This window comes from Amblyraja radiata, chromosome 31 (assembly GCF_010909765.2).
Source record: "Amblyraja radiata isolate CabotCenter1 chromosome 31, sAmbRad1.1.pri, whole genome shotgun sequence".
NCBI classification, from domain to species: Eukaryota; Metazoa; Chordata; class Chondrichthyes; order Rajiformes; family Rajidae; genus Amblyraja; species Amblyraja radiata.
Window position 1 is genome coordinate 14,371,085 of NC_045986.1, and position 25,213 is coordinate 14,396,297.

Sequence of the window (25,213 nt, forward strand, 5' to 3'; positions counted from 1 at the left end):
TTTGGAAACTTTTATTGCTGTTTATCAACATGAGGACCAAAGTTTGGCCAGTGGAAGTCAAAGAAGCCACTATGAGACTGAGAAACAAGAAGAAAACTGTTAGAGACTTCAGTTAAACCTTAGGCTTACCAAAATCAACTGTTTGGAACATCATTAAGAAGAAAGAGAGCACTGGTGAGCTTACTAATCGCAAAGGGACTGGCTGGCCAAGGAAGACCTCCTTGTAACCCAGCGGGCCAGGATTTCTCTATAATAAAGGAAAACCCCCAAACACCTGTCCGACAGATCAGAAACATTCTTCAGGAGTGGATTTGTCAATGACCACTGTCTGCAGAAGACTTCATGAACAGAAATACAGAGTACATTGCAAGATGCAAACCACTGGTTAGCCGCAAAATTAGGATGGCCAGGTTACAGTTTACCAAGAAGTACTTAAAAGAGCAACCACAGTTCTGGAAAAAAGGTCTTGTGGACAGAAGAGACGAAGATCAACATATCAGAGTGATGGCAAGAGCAAAGTATGGAGGAGAGAAGGAGCTGCCCAAGATCCAAAGCATACCACCTCATCTGTGAAACACGGTGGTGGGGGTGTTATGGCCTGGGCATGTATGGCTGCTGAAGGTACTGGCTCACTTATCTTCATTAATGATACAACTACTGATGGTAGTAGCGTAATGAATTCTGAAGTGTGTAGACGCACCCTATCTGCTCAAGTTCAAACAAATGCCTCAAAACTCTTTAGCCGGCGGTTCATTCTACAGCAAGACAATAATCCCAAACATACTGCTAAAGCAACAAAGGAGTTTTTCAAAGCTAAAAAAAGTGATTTAAGAGTGACCTCAAGGTCAACTGTTTCACGGAGCTGCTTTTTCTGCAACTTTTTCACTGTAATGAGCTGCCAGAGGAAGCTGTAGAAGTGGATATAATTATAACTTCTGAAAGGTATTTGGATAGATACCAGGGTAGGAAGGGGTTAGAGGGCTATAAGCCAAAAGCAGATGAATGGGACAAGCCTACTATGAGAACTTAGGAGTTTGTACGTTCCCCCGTGGCCACGCGGGTATTCTCCGGATGCTCTGGTTTCCTCCCACATTCCAAAGATATACAAGTTTGTAGGCTAATTGGCTTCGATGAAAATTGTAAATTGGCCCTAGTGTGTAGGATAGTGTTAGTGTACGGGGATCGTTGGTCGGCGCGGACTCGGTGGGTCGAAGTGCCTGCTTCCATACTGTATCTCTAAACTCTATAAACTCGGCTGTCAAGGATAATGTGAACCGAAGGCCTGTTTCTATTGTGTGAAGGATTTGTATAATTCTTACCTGTTCATCTTCCTATCTTTTCCTCCTGTTACAACCTCCTCGTTTCTTGTCCCTGCTCGCATTAGTAAGTGTGTCCCATGCAGTATCATTCGTATTCTTTTCAGCTCATCGTCACTTTAAATCCACTCCCTCGGAAATTTGTCAGTCTATTTCATCCGGATTATCCTGCTTGTTAATTCCTTAGCCTCTTTGCCCTTTTCCATCTGTAGTTTGCTTTGTTCTTCTTGAGTGCTGTGTTTCAAAGTTGCTTATAATTATTTCCCTTCAGGGAGTAAAGAAATCCCAACGTGCTTAAATATTGCAAGAGGTCTAATTGTGTATAATAGGACAATTGCAGACATTTTTTTTCCTAAAGTTACTAAACCCTTAGCTTCATCTTTTCTTGGCTTGAACCTTCAGCCCTTCTAGTCCATTCTGCGTCTGATCTTAATGACAATTGTTGGTTCGAGATTGGATTTTACCTCTGTTAGGTTTGCTAAAGTAAATTGGATCCCTGTGATCCTTTGATAGCTGACGTCCAATCTCCTCTGATGCAGGAAACACAAACGACACATGACTTTCTCTACATCCATTGTACCATCAAACCTCTCACAATGTGTCCATGCCATTCATCTTTTCTCTTTTAACAATGCATTTGTAAAACGTTTGAGAGGTTGTTACACAGGCGACAGGCCCTCAGTGTGCAGTAGCAGCAGGACACTGGACCGCAGACCTTCCCCTGAGATACAGTGCATCCCTCAGCGCATCCTCCTGCCCCTTGGTAAGTGTTGGTGGCTGCACTCATACCCATCACCTTCTCCCTGTGATCAATGTCATGTACATGAAGTAATTGGATGTGGATGTTTCCACTCGTGGGAGAGTCTAGGACCAGAATAAAAGGAGATGAGGAGAAATTTCTTTAGTCAGAGGGTGGTGACTGGAATTCATTGCCACAGATGGCTGTGGAGGCCAATTCAATGGATATTTTTAAGGTGGAGATTGACAGATTCTTGATTAATAAGGGTGTTATGGGGGGGGGGGGGGAGGCAGGAGAATGGGGTTGAGAGGGAAAGGTAGATCAACCATGATTCAATGGCGAGGTAGACTGAATAGATCACCCCGTACACGAGCACTATCCTACACACTAGGAACAATTTCCAATTTCCAGAAGCCACATCTTAGGAGTGTAGGAGGAATCTGGAGCACCCGGAGAAAACCCACGCAGTCACGGGGAAACATACAAACTTGTACAAAGAGCACCTGTGGTCAGGATTGAACCAAGGCCTCTGTAACACAGCTGCACCACTGTGTTGTCTAAAGGGGAGCAGTCCAGGTTTGAGTGCCCAGCTTGGGTCATATAACATTGTGATGATAGACTTGGGAAATCTGAGCGTGGGACAGATGAGTCAGCAAAGACAGACACAAAATGCTGGAGTAAGTCAGCGGGACAGGCTGCATCTCTGGAGAGAGGAATGGGTGACGTTTCGGGTCTTGACCCTTCATCAGACTTCGGAAGGGTCTCTGTTACTCCAGCACTTTGTATCTTTTTTAGCTTCAAGTCGGCCAGACTAGGGTGGCACAGTGGTGCAGTGGTAGAGTTTCTGCCTTTCAGCGCCAGATACCCAGGTTCGATGGTGACTACAGGTGCTGTTTGTATGGAGTTTGGACGTTCTCGCTGTGACCTGCATGGGTTTTCTCTGCGAGCTCCAGTTTCCTCCCACACGGCAAAGACGTACAAGTTAGTAGCTTAATTGGCTTCTGTAAAATTGTAAATTGTCCCTAATATGTAGGATAGTGTTAATGTACGGGGTGATCGCTGGTCGGCGTGGACCAAAGGGCCTGTTTCCGTGCTGTATCTCTCTAAAGTCTAAAATAAAGTCACATCAGTATTCGTTGAGCTTTCAAATTTTCCTTTGACCTCTTGTAAGTGTAGGGAGTTAGTCAATTTGGTCGAATGTTAGAATGAAGGTGCCATCACTTCCTGGCCTGGTCTCTGCTCACATCTGCAAGCTTGAGAGGTTATTTTGCACAATTACTTTATGGGAAATGCTGCCACCTAGTGCTGGAGTTCATTGAAAGAGAAATTTCATTTGCATTTAGTCTCACTGTGGAGGAGACCTTGGACAGAAATGTCTGTGTGGGAATGGGAAGGAGAATTAAAGTGTTTAACAACCGGGAGATAAGGTAGGTTTAGGTGGACTGAGCAAAGGTGTTCAGCGAAATGATCGGCCAGTCTACGTTTGGTCTCGCCGATGTATAAGAGTCCACATCATGAACAACGGAAACAGTAGCTGATGTTGGAGGAGGTGCAAGTGAACCTCTGCCTAAACTGAAAGGACTGTTGGGATCCCTGGACAGAGTCGAGGGAGGAGGTATAGGGACAGGTGTTGCACCTTTGCTGTTGCAGGGGAAGGTACCTGGGGAGGGGGTGGTTTGGGTGGGAAGGGATGAGTTAACCAGGGAGTTGCGGAGAGAATGGTCTATGCGGAAGGGGTGGAGATGGGAAAATATGGCTAATGTAGAGATCTCGTTGGAGGTGGCGGATATTTCGGAGGATTATATGTTGTATGCGACGGCTAATGGGGTGGAAGGTAAGAACTAAGGGGGCCTCTGTCTCTGTTGCGACGAGGGGGAGTAAGGGCGGAGCTGCGGGGTACTAAGGAGACACGAGTGAGGGCCTCATCTATCATGGGAGAGGTGAACCCTGTTCCCGAAAGAATGAGCACATCTTGGATGTCCTGGTATGGAAACCTCATCTTGGGCACAGATGTGGCATAGACGGAGGAATTGGGAGTAGAGGATAGAGTCTTTGCAGGAAGAAGTGTAGTCGGAGTCAGTAGGTTTGTAATCAACGTCAGTCGATAGTCCATTTCCTATGATGGAGACTGTGAGATCAAGGGGATGGAGGTGTCAGAGTTCGTCCAAGTAAATTTGAGTGCAGGATGGAAATTGGTGGTTAAGTTGATGAAGTCCTTGAGTTTGCATGGGTGTAGGAGGGAGCACTGATGCAGTCTTCAATGTAATGGAGATAGAGTTTGCGGTAGGGCCAGTGTACAATGTACCCAACATAGAGGCAGCCTAGCTGGGGCCCGTATGGGTGCCCATAACTATGCCTTGGACTTAGAGGAAGTGGGAGGAGTCAAAAGATAAATTATTAAGGGTGAGGACTAGCTCCGCTAGGTGGAGTCGAGTGCTAATAGAGGGAAATTGGATGGTTCTGCGGTCGAGGAAGAAACAGAGGACTTTAAGGCCTTCCTGGTGGGGGATGGTGTAGAGTGACTGAACGTCCATAGTAAAGAGTAGGGAGCGGGGGCTCGGAAAGTGGAAGTCAGTAAAGAGACGAGGGGCATGTGAGGTATCATGGATAAAGGTCGGGATAGATTGGACCAAAGGGGATCGGATGGAGTCGAGGAATGTGGAAATCATTTAATTATGGAAATCTAAAGTGACAGCTTTAGAAGAAATAATTTCTCTGAAACCGCCCCTTTCGATTGGAAAATATTCTGTACAATTATACAGAGACTTGATAGCTCCAGCAGATGGAGCTGCAACCCCAACTAACAGCAGCTGGTGAAAATTTAAAAAGGACTGCAGATACTGAATATCTGAAACGGAGATAGAAAATGGGGGAAATGTTCAGCATGGGCAGCCAAACACAAAATGCTGGAGGAGCTCAGCAGGTCTGGTGGCATCTGTGGAAGGTATAGTCTCCCCACCATTGAGGAAATTTCCCAGGAGATGCTTCTTTAAAAAAGCTGCCCTTATCAACGAAGACCCACACCACCCTTTACCAGCTATTACATACTAAGGAGAAAGTGCTTGAGAGGCTGAAAGGGCTAAAGGTGGATAACTCACCTGGACCGGATGGACTACACCCTTGGGTTCTGAAAGAGGTGGCTTTAGAGATTGTGGAGGCAATAATAGTGATATTTCAAGAATCACTGGCCTTGGCTTGGACACGCTAGAGGCAGGAAACATGTTCCCGATGTTGGGGGAGTCCAGAACCAGGGGTCACAGTTTAAGAATAAGGAGTAAGCCATTTAGAATGGAGACGAGGAAACACTTTTTCTCACAGGGAGTGGTGAGCCTGTGGAATTCTCTGCCTCAGAGGGTGGTGGAGGCAGGTTCTCTGAATGCTTTCAAGAGAGAGCTAGATAGGGCTCTTAAAAATATATGGGGAGAAGGCAGGAACGGGGTACTGAATGGGAATGATCAGCCATGATCACATTGAATGGCGGTGCTGGCTCGAAGGGCCAAATGGCCTACTCCTGCACCTATTGTCTATTGTCTATTGAGTGGTTCAAGACCATTGGAAAATTGCCAATATTACCCCGCTGCACAAGAAGGGAGCAAAGCAGAATAGTGGAAACTATAGGCCGGTTAGTCTGACTTCAGTGGTTGGTAAGATTTTAGAGTCTGGCATAAAGGATCGGGTTTAGTTTCGTTTTTTTTTAGTTTAGTTTAGTTTAGAGATACAGCATGGAAACAAGCCCTTTCGGCCCACCGGGTCGCGCCAACCAGTGATCCCCACACATTAACACTATCCTATACCCACTAGGGATGGGTATATCCACTATCCTATACCCACCAGGGACAATTTCTATATTTACCGAGCCAATTGACCTACATACTTCTACGTCTTTGGAGTGTGGAAGGAAACCGAAGATCTCAGAACAACCCACGCAGGTCATGGGGAGAACGTACAAACTCCATACAGGCAGCACCCGTAGTCGGGATCAAACCCGGGTCTCCGGTGCTGCATTGGCTGTAAGGCAGCACCTCTACCTCTGGGCCACCGTGCAGTACTTTGAATATAGGACAAAATCAGCAAGGCTTTGTGAAGGGAAGATCTTGCCGTACGAATCTGCTGGAGTTCTTTGTAGAAGTAAGTAGCAGGACAGACAAATGAGAGTCAGTGGATGTTGTTTACCTAGATTTTCAGAAAGCCTTTGATAAGCTGCACATGTGAGGCTGCTAAGGAAGATGAGAGCCCATGGTATCAAAGGGCAGATACTAGCATGGATAGCAGGTTGGCTGGATGGTAGAGAGGCAATAAAGTGAGCTTTTTATAGTTAGCTGCCAGTGACCAGTGGAGTTCCACAGAGTTCGGTGTTGGGGCCGCTCCTCTTCACATTGTATATGTGGAAGAAAATATTAATATCCTTTCTTACTTAATTTTGTTTGGAATTAAACAAGGTAACGAAAGGATGTTTGGATGTGACAATTGGCATCTCTCGTTGACCAGGTTTGTGGGAATGGGCAAAATAAGATTAGACGTATTACCTCTTGTCTCGGAATACGTTGAAGGGTGGATGGTAAATGTAAACATGAAATAGTAGATGGAGATAAGGAAGCTTGTTTCTCTCAGTAGGGAGTTACAGTAGACCACCCGCTCCCTCTACCGTTAGTAGCATAGATACGTTGCAGTAAATGGGGGGCTTATGATTGGCTCGGAGAGGGGATGGTGGTGCAGTCCGCCTCAAAGGTGAGATAGAATAATGTCAAGATTGAATAAGATTGACATAAACAAAAAGTATGTTATGACTGATTAAATAATTGGTACCCATGTAGTAGATAGTATATTTTCGTATAGTTGTATCTGACAAAAAATAAAAGTTGTTTATTGCACAGTATAATTGTCGGCTAATTCTGCTGTGAAGTCAGAGAACAGGTAAGCAGTTAACTGCCGCCATCTCTCCATGATGTCATGCAATAAAGTCTCTTGAAGCAAACCTGCAAAGTCTCTGCTTTTCATTTTCCTTTAATTTCCCTCTAAATCAATTTCTTCCACAGTATATTAATGATTTGGATAAGGCGATTGAGGGTTTTGTGGCCAAGTTTGCAGGCGATATGAAAAAAGGTGGAGGGGCTGGTAGTGTAGAGTAATCAGAGACTCTGCAGAATGACATGTAAAGGTTGGGAGAGTGGGCAGAGAAGTGGCAGATGGAATACAGTGTAGTAAAGTGTGGAGTCATGCATTTCGGTTGTAGGAATAAAGGCGTAGACTATTTTCTAAATGGGGAGAGAATCCAGAAATCGGAGGTGCAAAGGGACGTGAGAGTGCTGGTGCAGGATTCCCAGGAAGTAAATTTTCAAGTTGAATCGGTAGTGAGGAAGGCAAGAATGCTAGAATACAAACACACGTAAGTAATACTGAGGCTCAGGCCACATTTGGAATATTGTGAGCAGTTTTGGGCACCATATTTGAGGAAGGATGTGCTGGCTCTGGAGAGGATCCAGTGGAGGTTTACAAGAATGATCATAGGAATGAGTGGGTTAACATATGATGAGCATTTGACGGCTGGGCCTGTACTCGCTGGAGTTTAGATGGATGAGGGGGGACCTCATTGAAACTTACCAAATAGTGAAAAGTTTGGATAAAGTGGATGTGGAGAGGATGTTTCCACTAGTGGAAGAGTCTCGGACTAGAAGTCATAGCCTCGGAATTAAAGGACGTTCCTTTAGGAAGGAGATGAGGATGAATTTATTTAGTCAGAGAGTGGTGAATCTGTGTAATAAAATTCATGGTCACAGAAGGCTGTAGAGGCCAAGTCAGAGGATATTTTTAAGGCAGAGATGGATAGATTATTGATTAGTACGAGTGCCAGGGTTTATATGGAGAAGACAGGAGAATGGGGTTAGAAAGAGCAGCCATGATTGAATGGGGTAGTAGACGATAGGCTAAATGGCCTATTTCTGCTCCTATCACATATGACCTTATGACCCTGGCCACACTCTCATTTCACCTACCATCAGAAATAAGGTAAAGGAGCCTGAAAACCTTGACCACCAGGTACAAGCAGAACTTCTACCCAGCAACCATCAGTCCTGTGAACACTAGACAACGTTAACCTCAACTATGAACTTCCATGAACTTTCTTGGATCTTTGGATTTTTATTGTGGTTATTCATTTATTGATTTTTTTGTTTATTGAGTATTATCAATGTGTATTCTGTGTACAGGTGTGCTATGCTACTCCAGGTAAGAATTTCATTGTTCTGTTGTCGGTACATATGACTGTGCGGCACGGTGGCGCAGTGGTAGAGCGGTGTTGTTGCTGCCTTTACAGCGCCAGTGACCCGGGACCAACCCTGACTACGGGTGATGTCTGTATGGAATTTGTCCATTCTCCCCGTGATCTGTGTGGGTTTTCTCCCAGCGCTCCGGTTTCCTCCCACATTCCAAAGACGTACAGGTTTGTTGGTTAATTGGCTTCAGTAACATTGTAAATTGTCCCTATGTAGAATAGTGTTAATGTGTGGGGATCACTGGTCAGTGCGGACTTAGTGGGCCGAAGGGCCTGTTTCCACTCTGATCTCTAAACTAAACTAAACTAGACAATGATACACTCTTGACTCTCTCAATTTTGAGAGGACAAACAATGTTTCAGGTCAGTACCCTTCTTGAGACTGACTGGAGGGGTGAAAGCTGGTAAAGAAAGTGCTGCAAAAGCTGACAAACAGAACTGTACGCATATTCTAAGTACAATCAAACCAATGTGTACAACTGCAACATTAATTTCCAAGTTGTGTACTCAATACATGAGCCTATGATTGCAAGCATGCTACACCACCCTTTCCACTTGGTCACTGCTTTCAGAGCTATGGACGTATCAGTCGGTCACAAAGGATGGGAACAGGCTCTTCGGCCCATCTTGAACATGCCATCCAAGCTGTCCCATCGACACTAGTCCCATTTGTATGTGTTTGGTCCATACCCCTCTAAATCTTTCCTATCCATGTATCCGTCCAAGTGTCTTTTAAATCTTTTAAATATACACCTAAACTGAAGGAGTTGCAGACAGTGAGGAAGGCTTTCTGAACACACAGTGGGATATAGATCAGTTGCAGAAATAGGCAGAGAAATAGCAGATACACCAATAGTCTCTCTGCTTAATGTTCCTGGCGTTGACCCCTCCCTGAATTTGACTTCCCAAAAATCTCACACATGTCTGGATTAAATTCCATTTGACAAACTTCCTCAATTACAGTATAATAACCGGAAAAAAATTAATATTAAAATTTTGGAAAGGCCCTACAACCCCCACAATTAAAATGTGGATTACGGAAATGTCGGAGACCCTATACTTAGAAAGAATTAGACTTGTCTTAATGGACAAACAAGATCTTTTCCATAAAGTTTGGGCTCCATTCATTAACTATCTGAAGGGATAGATTGGCACAGCACGAGGACCCAGCTGAAACTTGAACTCAGGAACAGATGAAAAGCTATACTTTATAACCTACGAACCCATCTCCATTGACGTATTACAGGTAACCCATTCCACCTCCCTTGTTTTTCTGTTGTGTTTTTTTTTTTTTTTTTTTGCTTTCTTTTTTATTTGTAACTTTCTACTCTCTCTTTTTCTCGCTTTCTATAAAATATAAAAATACTAGAAGCAGAAGTAATTGATAATGGAAAATTTTAATAATGTATGACTGATGTATATGAAAAGTTTTTTTTTACTATAATATGTAACTACATTTTATAATATGTCTACTTCTAATAAATAAATATTTTTAAAAAAACTTCCCTATCTACGACTTCGTTATTTTCTATGTCGACTGCAAACTTAGTAAGCAAACCACCCACATACATCGCAAGCCTCCTGTCATTAAGCCAATTATGGATTCAGTTAGCCAAAATGCCTCAGACACCATGTCTTAACTTTCTGGACAGTCTACCATGCAAGATCTTGTCAAAAGCCGCGTAAAACTCCTCCACCACTCAATCTTCTTCAATTTTATTACTGATCTCTAAAAAACAATCACATTTTCGAACCATGATCACCCCTACACAAAACTATGCTGGCATTTCTAATCAGTCCCTTCCTTTCAAAACGAGCATAAAATTAGATTAATTGAAAGATGCAGCATGAAGACAGGCCTTTCAGCCCACCAAATCCATGCTGTCCATCGATTCCCCATTCACATCAGTTCTACAGTATATAATCCTCCTTTCGCATCCACTCCCTACATACCAGGAGCAATTTACAGAAGCCAATTAGCCTACAAACGCGCACGTCTTTGGGATATGGAGGGAAATCTATGTGATCACAGGGAGAACATGCAAACACCACATAGACAGCACCCGAGGTCAGGATCAACGGCTCCACCAGCTGCGCCACTGTGTTACCTTTGCCTCTACCAACAACTTCTCTACCATTGATGCAATTTAAACATTGTTCTCTTATGGATATCGTTACAGATTAATACCCCTTGCACTGTTGCCCTGCCCCTTGCTCCATCACTGTCCCCTTGTTCCTTCGCCATTCCCCTCGCCCCCTCACCCTACCCCTCACCATGCCACACGCCCCCTCGCCCCATCACTGTCCCCCTTGCCATCCACTTGTCCATTCATCTCAGTGCCCCATGTCCCATTGAAAGGCGCAGACTCCCCCCTCCCCCACCGCCTGCCGTGACGTCACTGGACCAGCCTCCGCTCGCCTGGCCGGTGACTCGCGCATGCGCCGAGGGCGGCGTCCCACGTGACGAGTTTGGCGTCACTCGTCGCCCTGGGAACGACGCCGCTGCGGCACGAGTGTGGTGTCGGCGACGGTGAGGCCCGGGACCGGGGAGTGGGGGGGGGGGGTAAGAGTGGGGGAGAGGGGGTGGCGGAGAGGGTGAGGGGGAGAAGGGGTGACAGGGGCTATGGGCGAGAAGGGGGAGGAGGGGTGAGAGGGGAAGGGGAGTGAGGGGTAGGGATTCGGATGTGGTGAAGGGGTGGGGGAGCGTTCAGGCTGAAGGGGCGTAGGGGGGGGGGGGTAGTGGTGGGTGTACGGAAATGAAGAGGGGTGGGGGAGAGTGGGCTGGGGGCAGGACATGGTAATGGTTGGCGTGTGGGTGTGGTGAATGGGGTGAAGGAGCGTCTGGGGACGGGAGGGGGGGGGGGTGTGGTGGGGGTGGGAGTGGTATAGGGGTGTGGTGGGGGTGGGAGTGGTATAAGGGTGTGGTGGGGGTGGGAGTGGTATAAGGGTGTGGTGGGGTGTAAGGGGATTAAGGGTGAGGTGGGGGTGGATAGGGATGCAGTGGGGAATAGGGATGGGGGTGTGGCGAAGTGAAGTAGGTGCGGCTGATAAGGAGGGCGAGCTGTGAGGAGGATGAGGTGGTGTTGACATGGTGGTGAGGGCAAAGGGCGTCAGCAGGGGTTGATGGTTGAGGGGGTGGGCCGATGGGGGAGGGTATAAATCTGTCCTAATGTCTTGTGTTGGTGGGTTGGCAGGCAAAGATGTCATGGTGGAGGATTGCGGGTTTGTTGAAGGGAAGAGTGTGTGGTGGCTTGGGGTGGGGGAAGAGGAGTGCGTGGTAGGAGGGACTTTAGAGAGATGTTATGGGGATGGGGTGCAGGTGGTTTGAATGGGGAGGAGATGTGGGGTGTGTTGAGGGGGGCAGGGATGCATTAGGACTGTGTGACCTGTACAGTTAAATTCATCCACAATGGTGGCTCTCTCCAGGAGAGTGAACCGAGTGTAAAAAAAAAAAAAAGGACACAGTCTGTGGAATAACTCGGCATGCCCAGCAGCATGTCTGGAGAACATGGGTGGGTGACGTTTTGTGTCGAGTCCTTTCTTCAGACTGGGTCTGAACACTCAGGGAGTAACTGAGGGAGTTTAGTAAAGTTGGCTTCCACTTTGCGTTGATCTCCTTGACACTTGCAGCAAACCTAGTCTGGTTGTTATGCTTGCCAAACCTGGGGCATCTTAGTCAGCGTTGTCGTTACAGGTTCTTGAAAGATATAAATACTTTTCCTGTCCTACCTAAGCAAGTGGCATGGATCAAAGATTGGCTGGCTAACATAAGTAATGCACGTGAATATTTCTAGTTGGCATTGGGTGTTGCATGACAGACATAGTTGATGGTGATTCAGTTTATAAATGACTTGGGTGAAAGCACCAAATTGCGGTTGTTGATTTTGCTAAGGACACAATGGTAGGTAGGGAAGCAAGTTGTGTTGAGGTCATACAAAAAGCAAATGAGTTGGCAGAGTCTTGAGAACTGAAGTGTAAAGTCGTATTGTGTGGAAAATAAAGATGTGTATCCAAATAGAGAAAGATTATAGAGGTGGAGGAAGGAACTGCAAATGCTGGTTTACACTGAAGATGGACACAAAATGCTGGGACCGGCAGCATCTCTTTCAGAGTCTGAAGAAGGGTCTCGACCCGAAACATCACTCATTCCTTCTATCCAGAGATGCGCCTGTCCCACTGAGTTACTCCAGCATTTTGTGTCTATAGATTGCAGAGGTATTTGAATATCCTCGTGCCTCATTTGCCAAAGGCTAGTTTACAGTTAACAAGCAGAATTTCCAACAATGCTATTGTTCACTTCTAGGATAACTGCACAAAAGTAGGTATGTCATGCTTCAGTTATATAGGACCTTGGTGAAACCACATAGGCAGTACAGTGTATAGCTTTTGTCACTTAGTTTGGAAAGGCCATTGATGTTTTGGAAGCACTCATATCTGCACTAGGCAAGTTGTCTTAAGAGGAAAGGGCGGGCAGATTTGTATTGCATCTGCTCAATTTAGAAGACCCTGAGAAGTTCTGTTAAACTGGGTTCCAAAAAAATGTTTGCTTTTGTGGTGGAATCTAGAATAAGGGGTCATTATTTAAGAATAGGAGTCATCCCCTTCAGGCAGCGATGGGATTTTTTTTTCATCCATCTAAGGCAGGAACAAGATGATTTGTCTTCTCTCCGTAAGGGTGCTGAGCCTTTGGTGGTTTAGTTTAGCGATGCAGCGTAGAAACAGGTCCTACAGCCCACCGAGTCCAAGCTGACCAGCGATCCCTACACATTATAATACCATCCTACACACACTAAGGATAATTTACAATTATAGCCAATCAACCTACAAACCTGCACCTCTTTGGAATGTGGGAGGAAACGGAGATCCCTGAAAAAACCCCACACAGTCACAGGGAGAACGTACAAACTCCTTACAGGCAGCACCTGTAGTCAGGATTGAACACGGATCTCTGGCGCTGTAAAGCAGCAACTCTACCGCTGCGCCACCGTGCCGTCTTCTTCAATGGTGGTATAAGCAAATGGCGATTTTTATTAAAGATTGTAAAATGTACACATTAATGTAAATGTAATATTCATGATACATGCTCTAACACATTGTAGCATTAAGCATGATGCCTTTAATCACTGGTACACTATCACAGGACTGTTTAGTAATTGTTTTCAGGATTCAGGTTATTCTGTTATACATTTTGAACAAATGGGTTGAAGTAAATAAATGGCTCATGTTTGTAGTAAGTTGCTTCATGGATTTGTCATGAGTGAATGTTTGTGCAAGGGAGTTGAACAGGTACTTTGGTACTGTCTTCACTAAGGAAGACACAAATAATCTCCCAGATGTACTAGAGGACAGAGGATCTAGGGAGACAAAAGAACTGAAATAAATTTGCATTAGGCAAGAAAGTATTGGGTAGACTGAAGGCTGATAAATCCCCAGGGTCTGATGTTCTGCATCCCATGGTACTCAACGGGATGGCTCTAGATATCGTGGACGCATTGGTGATAATTTTTCAATGATCGATAGATTAAAGATCGGTTCCATTGGATTGGAGGGTAGCAAAAGTTATCCCACTTTTAAAGAAAGGAGCGAGAGAGAAAACAGGGAATTATAGATCAGTTAGCCTGACATCGGTGGTGGGGAAGATGCTGGAGTCAATTATTAAATAAATAATAATGGCGCATTTGGATAACAGTTAAAGGATTGGTTCAAGTCAACAAGGATTTATGAAGGGGAAATCCTGCTTGACTAATCTTCTGGAATTTTTTGAGGATGTGACAAGTAAAATGGATGAAGGAGAGCCAGTGGATGTAGTGTATCTGGACTTTCAGAAAGCCTTTGATAAGGTCCCACAGGAGATTAGTGGGAAAAATTAAAGCACTTGGTATTGGGGGTAGGGTATTGACATGGATAGAGAATTGTTTGGCAGACAGGAAACAAAGAGTAGGAATAAACGGGTCCCTGTCAGAATGGGAGGCAGTGGCGAGTGGAGTGCCGCAAGGCTCGGTGCTGGGGCCGCAACTATTTACAATATATATTAATGATTTAGATGATGGGATTAAAAGTAACACTAGCAAAATTGCAGATGACACAAAGCTGGGTGGCAGTGTGAAGAGGATGTTAGGAGGTTGCAGGGTGACTTGGACAGGTCGAGTAGTGGGCAGATGCATGGCAGATGCAATTTAATGTAGATAAATGTGAGGTTATTCACTTTGGCGGCAAGAACAAGGAGGCAGATTATTATCTCAATGGTGTCAGATTAGGAAAAAGGTAAGTGCAACGAGACCTGGGTGTCCTTGTACACTAGTCATGGAAAGTAAACATGCAGGTACAGCAGGCAGTGAAGAAAGCTAATGGCATGTTGGCCTTCATAACAAGAGGATTTGAGTACAGGAGTAAAGAGGTCCTTCAGCAGTTGTACAGAGCCCTGGTGAGACCACATCTGGAGTATTGTGTGCAATTTTAGTCTCCTAATTTGAGGAATGACATCCTTGCTATTGAGGCAGTGCAGCGTAGGTTCACGAGGTTAATCCCCGGGATGGCGGGACTGTCATGTGAAGAAAGATTGGAAAGTCTGGGCTTGTATTCACTGGAATTTAGAAAGCTGAGAGGGGATCTTATAGAAACATAAAATTATAAAAAGACTGGACAAGCTAGATGCAAGAAAAATGTTCCCAATGTTGGGGGAGTCCAGAACCAGGGACCACAGTCTGCGAATAAAGGGGAGGCCATTTAAAACTGAGATGAGAAAAAGAAATATTTCACCCAGAGTTGTGAATTTGAGGAATTATCTGTCACAGAAGGCAATGGAGGCTAATTCACTGGATGAATTTAAAAGAGAATTAGATAGAGCTCATCTTTTAAATAGGAATCAAGGGATATGGGGAGAAGGCAGGCACGGGTTACTGATTGTGGATGATCAGCCATGATCACAATACATGGCGGTGCTGGCTCGAAGGGCCGAATGGCCTCCTTCTGCACCTATTTCTGATGTTTAAAAGTTGCACCTCAGGTTCCTTTTTAATCTTTCCTTAAACCCTGCGGTTTTAGACTCCCTCTACTTGGGAAATACGGTAACCATCCATCTTATCACCACTCCTCATGGTTTTATGTACCTCTGAGTTCACTCTGCAACTTCCAAAGCCCCAGAAATAATGTTATTTATCAAGAGAAAGTCATAATTTGAAAACTATTTCATGAGTTTTACACACATCTGGAAATGCAATTCTTGGGCATTCTGTCACTGGAAATCAAGGGATTCAAAATAAGAATTGTGTTGATTCCTGTTCCTGTTTTGGAATAGTTCACTCTTGCACAAGGGCTGGAAGAGGAAAACGCAAGAATCGTTGATTGGTCTTTGGCTAAGACTGCAGATCGCAAAATGCCAGTGAGCAACTGTAATATGCAGTGCAGTTAAGAAAAGTATTTGTTCCATTAGTGGATTTGGGCAATGAAGTATGGGTTTATTTTTTTAAAAACATTAGTAGTTATAGCATAGGAAGAGGTCATACAGCTCACTGCTCGTGCCGTATTGTTACGTTCAGTGACTAATTCAATAATCCCACCAGTGTCTGTTTTAATAGTCAGGCTTCCTTGCCATTCATTTTCAGAGACGTACAGGTTTGTAGGTATAAATGTAAATTGTCCCTAGTGTATGTTGGATAGTGTTAATCTGTGGGGATCACTGGTCGGTGCGGACTCGGTGGGCCGAAGGGCCAGTTTTCGCGATGTATATCTAAACTAAACTAAATAATAAATCCTTAGTCATTTACCTTCCCACATTTTGTTTAGACTTTACATCATCTATTCCCCATCAATAAGTGTTATGAATGGTAAAGAATTATTAATTTTGTCATTTCATTTGGTTTTCGACTGAAACTTTAGACTTACCTGGTCCTCCACTGATCAGCAGTAACATTTAACACATATTCTTCGGCTGTGTTTTCCACAATGTCAAGTGCTTTTTGCTCTTTAGTGTTAAGTTATTGCTTCTGGGACTTGCACGTACATGCTGCCTTATCAGATCTGTCCCTGTGTTAGTCGTATCTGCAGTTCTGCTCACAGGCTTGGTGCGGGGCCAAGGTTTTGTTTTGTTGGAGTTAATTTTCCCTAATGCTTTACACCATCATATCAAAAATTATTTAACAAATGGCAATTCAAAAGCACCTACAAAAACACATTTTCAGTGCAATCTTTCATTAAAACGGAGCCAATTTATCTTCCCACGCAAGTGGTTGTGGAATGCTTTTATTCAAAGCTTTCATTTCACAGCAGAGGTGATGAAGCCCATCATTGTTTAACGGCACATGCCTGCTCTTGCCACATTTCACCGTGGAACAGTACTGTTGCAGTTGATTACATTCTTAAAACATGCGGCAGGCTGAGCTTAGACTGTATCCTTGGTATAACATTGGGATTCAAGGGTTCCACTTGATTATTTTCCACGGTAATGTGTATTTTTTTGGGGGGGGGAGCTAAAGAGTCATGAAATGGCTTCTTCCTCCTGCTGCGCAGTTTTCCTATGATAAACAAGACCATGTGGGCAATGAATTAATGGGGCAGTTAGAGAGAGAGTCTGAACAATGGAATATACAAATTACAAAGTGAGAACACAAACAAAGGAATGTAATAGTTGTGAAATGCAGAGGTGTAGGACATGCCCAACTGGGCCAGGTTCTGCTAATGGAGAGAGAATCACTGAGCCAACACACCAATGTAACCTACTGGGAGTCAGGCATTAACTGGGTTACATGGTTTACAATTTATTCCCATGGCATTGCCTTGTAGATTTGACCTATCCATCCTGCCCTCACCCTATTTGGAAGATAAAACCGACGTGTTTTCTCTCTGGTACAAAGTGCTGGAGGAACTCGGCAGATCAGGCAGCATCTGTTGTGGGAATGGACCGTCTTGTTTTTTCTCTTTCCCAAAATTCTATCAAAGGATCTTCTCTTTCTTTCCGCAGATGTTACCAAACCTGCTAAGCCCATCTTCTGTTTTAAATTCAGCCAGACGAGAACGTGTGTTGGTGGAGGCAGGTGATTGTTGAGGTGAAAGGGTGGATGGGGTAGGAGTGTGGGGTAGGTAGGGTGTCCCTGCTGCATTCTGAGAATGTCATCTTAACTCCGTTGTAATAGTTGGCTCCAGAACAGCTGCTGCCTCACAGTACTCCTGGGACTTTTCAAGTATTATACACAGAGTGTGGTGGTGGGTGCCTGGAACTTGCTGTCAGGGGTGGTACTGGTGTGGGCAGACACCATAGTGGTGTTTAAGAGGATTTGGATTGGCACATGGGAATGCAGGGATATGGATCATATGCAGGCAGATAAGTTTAACTTGTATTTATCTGCTGTGAATATTGTGGGTCAAAGAGCATGTTCCTGTGCTATGTTCTACGTTTTGTGTGTGGGTGTACCTTAACTCTCCTGCTTATGCTGTTGGGTTTGTTAGAAGTCCAGGATCCCATGTTGTTTATTAACGTGTCCTACCACCTTCAATAATTGTGCACAAATTTGCACAATCTCTCTCTCCTTATACTCCTTTTTAAATTATTCCATTTAAAACACCACCCTTTTCTGAGTTACTCCAGCATTTTGTGTCTATCTTCGGTGTAAACCGGCATCTGCAGTTAAGTTCCTTCCTGCACTCTTTTGCCTCCAGGCTATTACTTCAATTTAATTTGCTGTGTTATACTGAAGGATTATGATTAATTAGGTTTTCCAATTTTCTTTAGGTATGAAAGAGTGAAATGGCTGCTGCAGAACCTACCAGTAGACCACCCTCTGGGTCCAAAAGCATTTCCTTTGATCTGCCTGTACACTCCATCGCAGATCACGAAGCCAACATCATGAATGTTCCCAGGCCTAAATCAGCCAAAGGCCGGTCTCGGTCTAGCTCTGCTTATGCTCACGGTGCAGAGGCTTGTTCGATTCCCAATCCAGTCTCAACTACTTTTGGCGATCGGGACAGCTGCCCATCGCCTTCGCCCCCGGAGCTATATCCTCCCTCCAGGACCATGCGAATGTCCAAAGAGGAATTTCCGGAGCTCCTCCATCAAATTCCTTCTCGGCCGTCTTCATCGTTAAATAGGTACAGAGTTTTGCCATCCATTGGGAAGAGGGAATCCAGTAAGGCTGGAACAGAGACTCCGGACCACAAAAACAGTCGGCCGAATTTGCATGTTGACCTCGAAGAAAAATTAAAATTACACAAGGAAAAGAACCCAAGTCATTTTAAATCGAACACTGCAGCTTCCAAAGCACGCTCGTGCCAGAGTCCAGCAGCCGTTCCGCCGGATGAGCCTTCAGACACCGAACCAAGATTGCAGCTTGCTGTGAAGTACCCTTCAGGCCAGAGGTTCGAGAGTTGCTTCAGACCCTCAGACACACTACAAACAATCCTGTCTGTAGCTGAACGGAAGAGTAATGGCAACTACAAGAACTCTGTGGTCGAAACAATGGATGTGCCTCGGAGGAGCTTCTGTGACCTGACCAAGACACTGGAGGAATGTGGAATTCAAAATAAATCAGTTATTTGCATCTTACAAGGTGACAGTGATTAGTGGTCGTGCTGGTGACTTGTGTATCCTGTTTTTCTATTGTGAAATGCAAGATGATGACAAACCTATCGACCACCACAAATATTTCAAAATCCCATCTTAAGTAATTAAGATTTCTGAGCGTAAATCCAATAGCAGGCTGTAAAATTTGAATGGCATGTTCTTGAATTCTGACGAAAACTGATCAATAGTGTAAAGGTTGAGAATTGGGGTTATAATCTACATTTTCTGTAGCTTCTTGAGTGGGGAATTGCCTAGTAATTATGCAACTGCTGAGACAGTGAAGAAAACTAAATTACAAGAGTTTGTGGATAATATATAATCCCAAATGACTATTAAAATAACGGGGAACCTTAGTGCATATCAAGTATGATGAATTGCATGTCTACTCTTGCTGTGGTCTTTCCAAGTGATGAGAGTTATTTCTCTGAGGGAATACCATGTAACATGACTGTTTCATCCTGACTTAATTGTGCTGAATCTTCAAGATGCACGTCAGAGGTCATTGGCAAAATCTGTGACCACGACAAAATGACTTAGTTGGGAGTAATGAACAGAAGGTAGCACATATAGTCTGCTAGTAGACACAAAATGCTGGAGTAACTCAGCGGGACAGGCAGCATCTCTGGAGAGAAGGAATGGGTGACGTTTCGGGTCGAGACCCTTCTTCAGATTGATCATTTCAGTGGACACATCAATGGACAATGGACAGACTCCAACATTTTGTGTCTACCTTCGAGTTAAACCAGCATTTGCAGTTCTGTCCTACACATATAGTCTGCTGCCTTGATCAACAATCTGCAGCATTTTCAGATGCAGTGTCTTCACTTACAGTCATATATATTTAGATGTGCAGCTTGTAATAGTTATTGGGGCCATCCCAACCCGGATCAAAGCAAAGCCGTGATTCATCCCAGTTCTTCAGAGTTTTCCTAGCATAAAGCAAGCCTTTAAGTTCTTTATTGCTGGGGTGCCATTGGTCAGTGAAGGATACACGGTGCCACTCCCCATTACTCACCTGCACTCTCATTTCTTTCACCAAGCAGAACTGCTGAATGAAGTGGCTTTCTCCAAAGAGTGCCACCTCTTTAGGAGTTCCTGCCTTGCAGCGAGATCTCATGGTAGTGATGGTGTTTTTGAAAACATCTTGTGCACAATTGCAGTCTGACTGTGTTACAATTCCAGCATTGTCAATGTGCTGCACATTGCTCCCCCCCCCCAATAGGTTTGACTGAAGCGTGTGTGGCGGCCCCATGCTGAATGCATTTGTTTATGCACCACCATTTCAATCCAACCTCTTTAGCCGATGCACCTATTAGATATTTCAACTACTTTAGGGCAATACAGTAAGCTGTATTAGCAGTAGAAAGTTGCACTGGAAATTCCGTGTACAATTTTTCGAAATATTTCCTTTTGCCCTCAAGACTCGACTCTAAATAATGAAAGTTTAAATGGTATTGCTTGGGACATTGATGTTTGCTACAACCACACCGTAAGCTGATCACATCATTGGTGCTGACTGAAACTGTGTGCATGAGAAAATATACAAGCACAAAATATACTGCTGTGACAGAAAGGGTAATTTAAACTAAAGGATAGACTAGAGGCATAAGAAACTGGAATCTTTAGCTAGATACCAAGTGCTAGAGTAACTCAGCAGGTCAGGCAGCATCTGTGGAGGGAAATGGAATCAGGCGATGTTTCGGGTCGAGGCTCTTCAGTCTCATTCTGAAAAAAGGTCCAGTGCCAAAATATTGCCTATCCCTCCACAGATGCTGCTTGACCCACTGAGTTGTTCCAGCACTTCATGTTTTGTATAGGATGGGCTTTTTCTATCTCCCAGCTCCCCCATAAAAGTAGCAAGGGATAAATGGAAAGAGCTTAATTTAATGTAGCCGAGGGCAGCGATTCAGAGTTTTAAGTTTTCCCTTTTGACTTGTCAATCACTAGGTGAACAACCGATCAGTTCATGCTTTTGATCTACAGGTAGAAATGACTTTCATGTTCAAATGATTTTAATGAAATTTTAATATATTTTATATTTTGACTTTTCTGATTGCCTTGACTGGACACATACCAACTTGCTTATATTATTTTAATTATTTACATACTTGTGATATAGCACAGAAGAATATAGAGCTGGAAGAATGTAGCAAATAATTTTACCGAATAGTTTTGATATGCTGATTTACTAGAGATTTTGATCAAACCCATGACAGGTTTTACAATCCTTCATCCAAAGATACTTGGTTTTCAAATGGAATATTTACATTTTATTTCAGAAGTTCAAAGAACCGAACTGCAATACATTTTCAATATTTTCAGTTTGATTTCACTCTTGTGAAGTCAGTCTTGTATATTCTACAAGTAACAGAAGTGTCACCTCTCACTGGTTCGCTTTCAGTAATGTAGTCACCAAGTGCAGGGTAACAGGCCACAAGATAGCTGCTGCTGGGCAAGTGGTAATTTCAGCCCTTCAAATCCATGCCAACTCTATTTGCATTTGGCCTCACTCTGACAGTAGAGGAGGCCCAGGACAAAAAGAGATGCTGCTTGGCCCGCTGAGTTACTCCAGCTTTTCATGCCTATCTTTGGTGTAAACTAATATCTGCAGTTCCTTCCTACACTAATTAAGGGCAAACTAGCTAGTTCCACATTCCATTGTCCTGCAACTGATTGGCTTTCAGATCCTTCACCAGTCATCTGGACAATACAGTTCTCTTCTGACCTGCCCAATGTGTTCTAGGTCTTACCACTTGCTGCAGAGAAAACCTTTCCTAATACCACTTTTGTTTCTTTTGACAATCGCTACATTATAGTAGTTCATGATTTCTTTACCAATGGGAACAGCTTATCTCTGCCCACTGTCCTTTCCCTCGTGATTTATTTGTCCCCCCCCCCCCCATTAGTTTTCTCAATGGCTCTCTTACATCACAGTTCCACTGACCAGGATGTGATCTAAACCTTCAGTGTTTGTCTATCTGAAAATTACAGGACTTCCCCAGGTGCTCTACATTCCTCCCACATCCCAAAAGTGTACTGGTTGGTAGGTTTCTTGACTACATCAATTCTGCCAAATGTAGGCTGTAGAACAGCACATCACTGGATAAGCACTTCAGCCTGTGATGTCTGTGCTGGTGGAGATGGATGGTAGAAGAACCAGAGTTGATGGACCTTTGAAAGAGAATAGCTGGAGGAATAGGATCATTCTGAGACCCGTTTAGAGGAAGACCATTCAGCCCATTGATTATGTCAAAGGAAATACCAATTAGATCTCCTCACAACCTCTTTTGCAAGGAGAACAACCCTTGCATCTCCTCTGCTCACTTAACTCAGATTCCTCATCCCTGGACTTCTGGTGAAGCACATCTACACCCCCTACAAAGCCTCACACCGTCCCTAGAGTCTGGCATCTAGAAGCAGTGTTTGAGAAAGATTCATCATGACATCGGGCTCTTGGATGCTGTGTCTCCCTAAAGCGGGATATCATATGCTTTAATCACTTTCTCAATGTGCCCTGTAGTTTTCGACAAGCCACACAAAAAACCCCCACCTCTTATTGTTATTCCTCTTTCAGAATCGTGTTACAGTGGTTGTGCAACGATCAAATTACCGGACTAGTAATCCAGAGACTTGGATCCTATCCTGACAGCTGTGGAATTAAAATTGTTATTAATCTGGAATTAAAAAATCTAGTCATTATTGGCGGTAACCACAAACTATTGTTCCACTTGGCTTGACTCATTTCCTAGAACAAGCAATGGCACCTCCCTTGTTAGCTCAGAAGCATACTGGTCTATCAAGTACTAAGCACAGAGATAGCACAGCAATACAGTGACCCAGTGTCAACTCTGACCCACTGTGCTATGTGGATTGTACACAGTCTCTCTGAAACTGATTTATTTGTATATATTATTTAATAATCAGGATTCATTATCATCTGATTTAGCAAATGTCATTAGAATGTAGAATATTACAGCATAGGAACTGGCCCTGTGGCCCACAATGTATTAAGATTACGTTTCAACTGGGAATGCAGTCACCCAACTAGTCAGATGTTTTTCTCCTAATGTTATTACATTTGTGGTTTAACTCATACCTTTGTTAAAATAAAAGCACACATTTTGATATTCTGTCGTACCTCATTGTTTATTGATTTTACTGCCACGCATAGTAATAGTTGTCAGGATTACACTGGAACAAGCCCAGTATTGGAGGTTGCTGACTGTGGTCTCCCCTCATACCTGTCTGCCTGTGGAGGGCCGATCTCACAGACCACCTACATCCTGGCGTGTTGGTGAGGTAGGCTGTGGCTATATTCGTTAGAGCTTCAAACTGTAAAGGATTTCAAATCTATCAAACCTAGAACACATAACTTGAATTGATTAGAAAAAGATATTTAAAAAAAAAATCATAAGGCCATTTAGAAATAATATTCATTATTTCCAAGTGCTTGTTTAAATTATCAAAATATTTTAAAGATACCCACCTTTCCCTAATGCACAGGGAATATTATGTGGGTCAGACGCAGCCAAAGACTCTCAGTATACTGTGTTGGAAGGACCTGCAGATGCTGTTTTATACTGAAGATATACACAGTGCTGGAACAACTCAACGGGTCAGACAGCATCTCTGGAGAAAAGGAACAGGAGACATTATGGGTCGAACATGTCAGAGTATCTCCATCATGCGTTCAAAATGATTCGTCAGGCATGACCTACCCCTTGCAAATCCATCCCAAAAAGGCCCAGACAATAGCCTGCAGGGAAGCATAGAAACATAGAAAATAGGTGCAGGAGTAGGCCATTCGGCCCTTCGAGCCTGCACCGCCATTCAATATGATCATGGCTGATCATCCAACTCAGTATCCCGTACCTGCCTTCTCTCCATACCCCCTGATCCCTTTAGCCACAAGGGCCACACCTAACTCCCTCTTAAATATAGCCAATGAACTGGCCTCAACTACATTCTGTAGCAGAGAATTCCAGAGATTCACCACTCTCTGTGTGAAAGATGTTTTTCTCATCTCGGTAAAACTTATGGTTCCAAATGAATACAGTACTTTGCACCTATCCACATAAAAAAAGGGCAATATGGTCATTGTTGTGAAATATTGAATGGGATAAGCATTGCAAGAGAAAAGTATTGAGATTTAACTCATCCCAGAGTGGAAAATGTTAAAGATCAGAGGGCATAGCATTAAGGGTGCAAAGTTTAAAGGATGCAAAGCTTAATTTAAAAAGTGCAGGGCAAGTTTCCCCCCCCCCCCACATAGAGTGGTGGGTGCCTGGAATACGCTGCCAGCGGTGGTGGTAGAGGTAGATAGTGTAATTTTAAACAGGCACATAGATATGAAGAGAATGGAGGAATATGGATCAAGTGCAGACAGGTTATGATTAGTTTATCTTGGTATCTTGTTCAGCACAAACATTGTGGGCCAAAGGGCCTGTTCCTGTGCTGTTGTGTTTTACTCCTATTGGAAGTGCCAGAAATACAACCCAGACGATAAGGTGAAGCAAGAGAAGAAATAGAGGTAACAGTGTGGATAATTCTCACGTCCTCTCTGGCCTTGGTGTGACGCAGACAACTGAGAGACCGCAATCAATGCAGTGGCTTTAAAAAAAAAACTGAGAAAAACGACAGGCAAAATAAGAGTATGGTCTCTTGCACATTGGTGCTCAGATTAAAGCGCTTGATTAATAATAATGCACAATGGAAATAAATCCTGGACTAACAGTGAGTGCAATTTTCATGCCTCTGATACAATAATGCTGGGAGGAACCCGGACATAGCACAGGAAGGCAACACTTGTGAATTTCATCTGTGCATTTGTGACTAGGAACTGGAACTTCTCATGGGAAATGTTTTCATTCAGAATTGTGACAATTGCAAGGAAGGTTTTAACTCATGACATTTAGTAGATGGACATGATCTTTAGGTAGGCACAGGATGGTGGGTATATGGAACGAGCTGCCAGGCAAGGTTGTCGAGGTAGGTACTATATCCGCATTTAAAAGACTCTTGGTCAAGGAGAGGATAGGAATGGTTTAGAGGGCCAAACATCAGCAAATGGGACTTGCTTAGATGGCTTAGAGGTTAAGCTGAAGGTGCTGTTTCCATGCTATATGATTCCAAGAGTATACACAGAAACTTGTAGGATAAGATTCTACAAAAGTCAACAAATGATTTTGGTCTTTTTGATACAAAACACCATAAAACATTCAATTTTCCCGTCGTAATTAATGCATACATTAATTGAGCAGATATTGATGTTGAAATTAGTGTACCATTGGATATAAAACACAAAAGCAGTTGATGTCCTTATTCTTTATTCC

At 43.8% G+C, this 25,213-nt stretch overlaps 1 protein-coding gene across 2 annotated transcripts; it reads left to right on the forward strand.

Moving 5' to 3' along the window:
- Window positions 1-10,813: 10,813 nt before the first annotated feature.
- On the forward strand, window positions 10,814-23,011 carry ubxn10 (UBX domain protein 10). Of its 2 annotated transcripts, none has more exons than XM_033048576.1 (2): window positions 10,814-10,856; window positions 18,054-23,011. In XM_033048576.1, exon 2 carries the CDS (start codon window positions 18,069-18,071, stop codon window positions 18,879-18,881), a length of 813 nt encoding a protein of 270 aa, XP_032904467.1. In that variant the 5' UTR covers window positions 10,814-10,856; window positions 18,054-18,068; the 3' UTR covers window positions 18,882-23,011. The 2 variants fall into 2 exon arrangements, with proteins under 2 accessions (XP_032904467.1, XP_032904466.1); XM_033048575.1 differs by lacking the exon at window positions 10,814-10,856 and adding an exon at window positions 17,182-17,358.
- The last annotated feature ends 2,202 nt before the right edge of the window (window positions 23,012-25,213 follow it).

What these genes read in the sequence shown, in the direction of transcription:
- ubxn10 (XM_033048576.1), top strand. Translation starts at nt 18,069, where the DNA reads ATGGCTGCTGCAGAACCTACCAGTAGACCACCCTCTGGGTCCAAAAGC.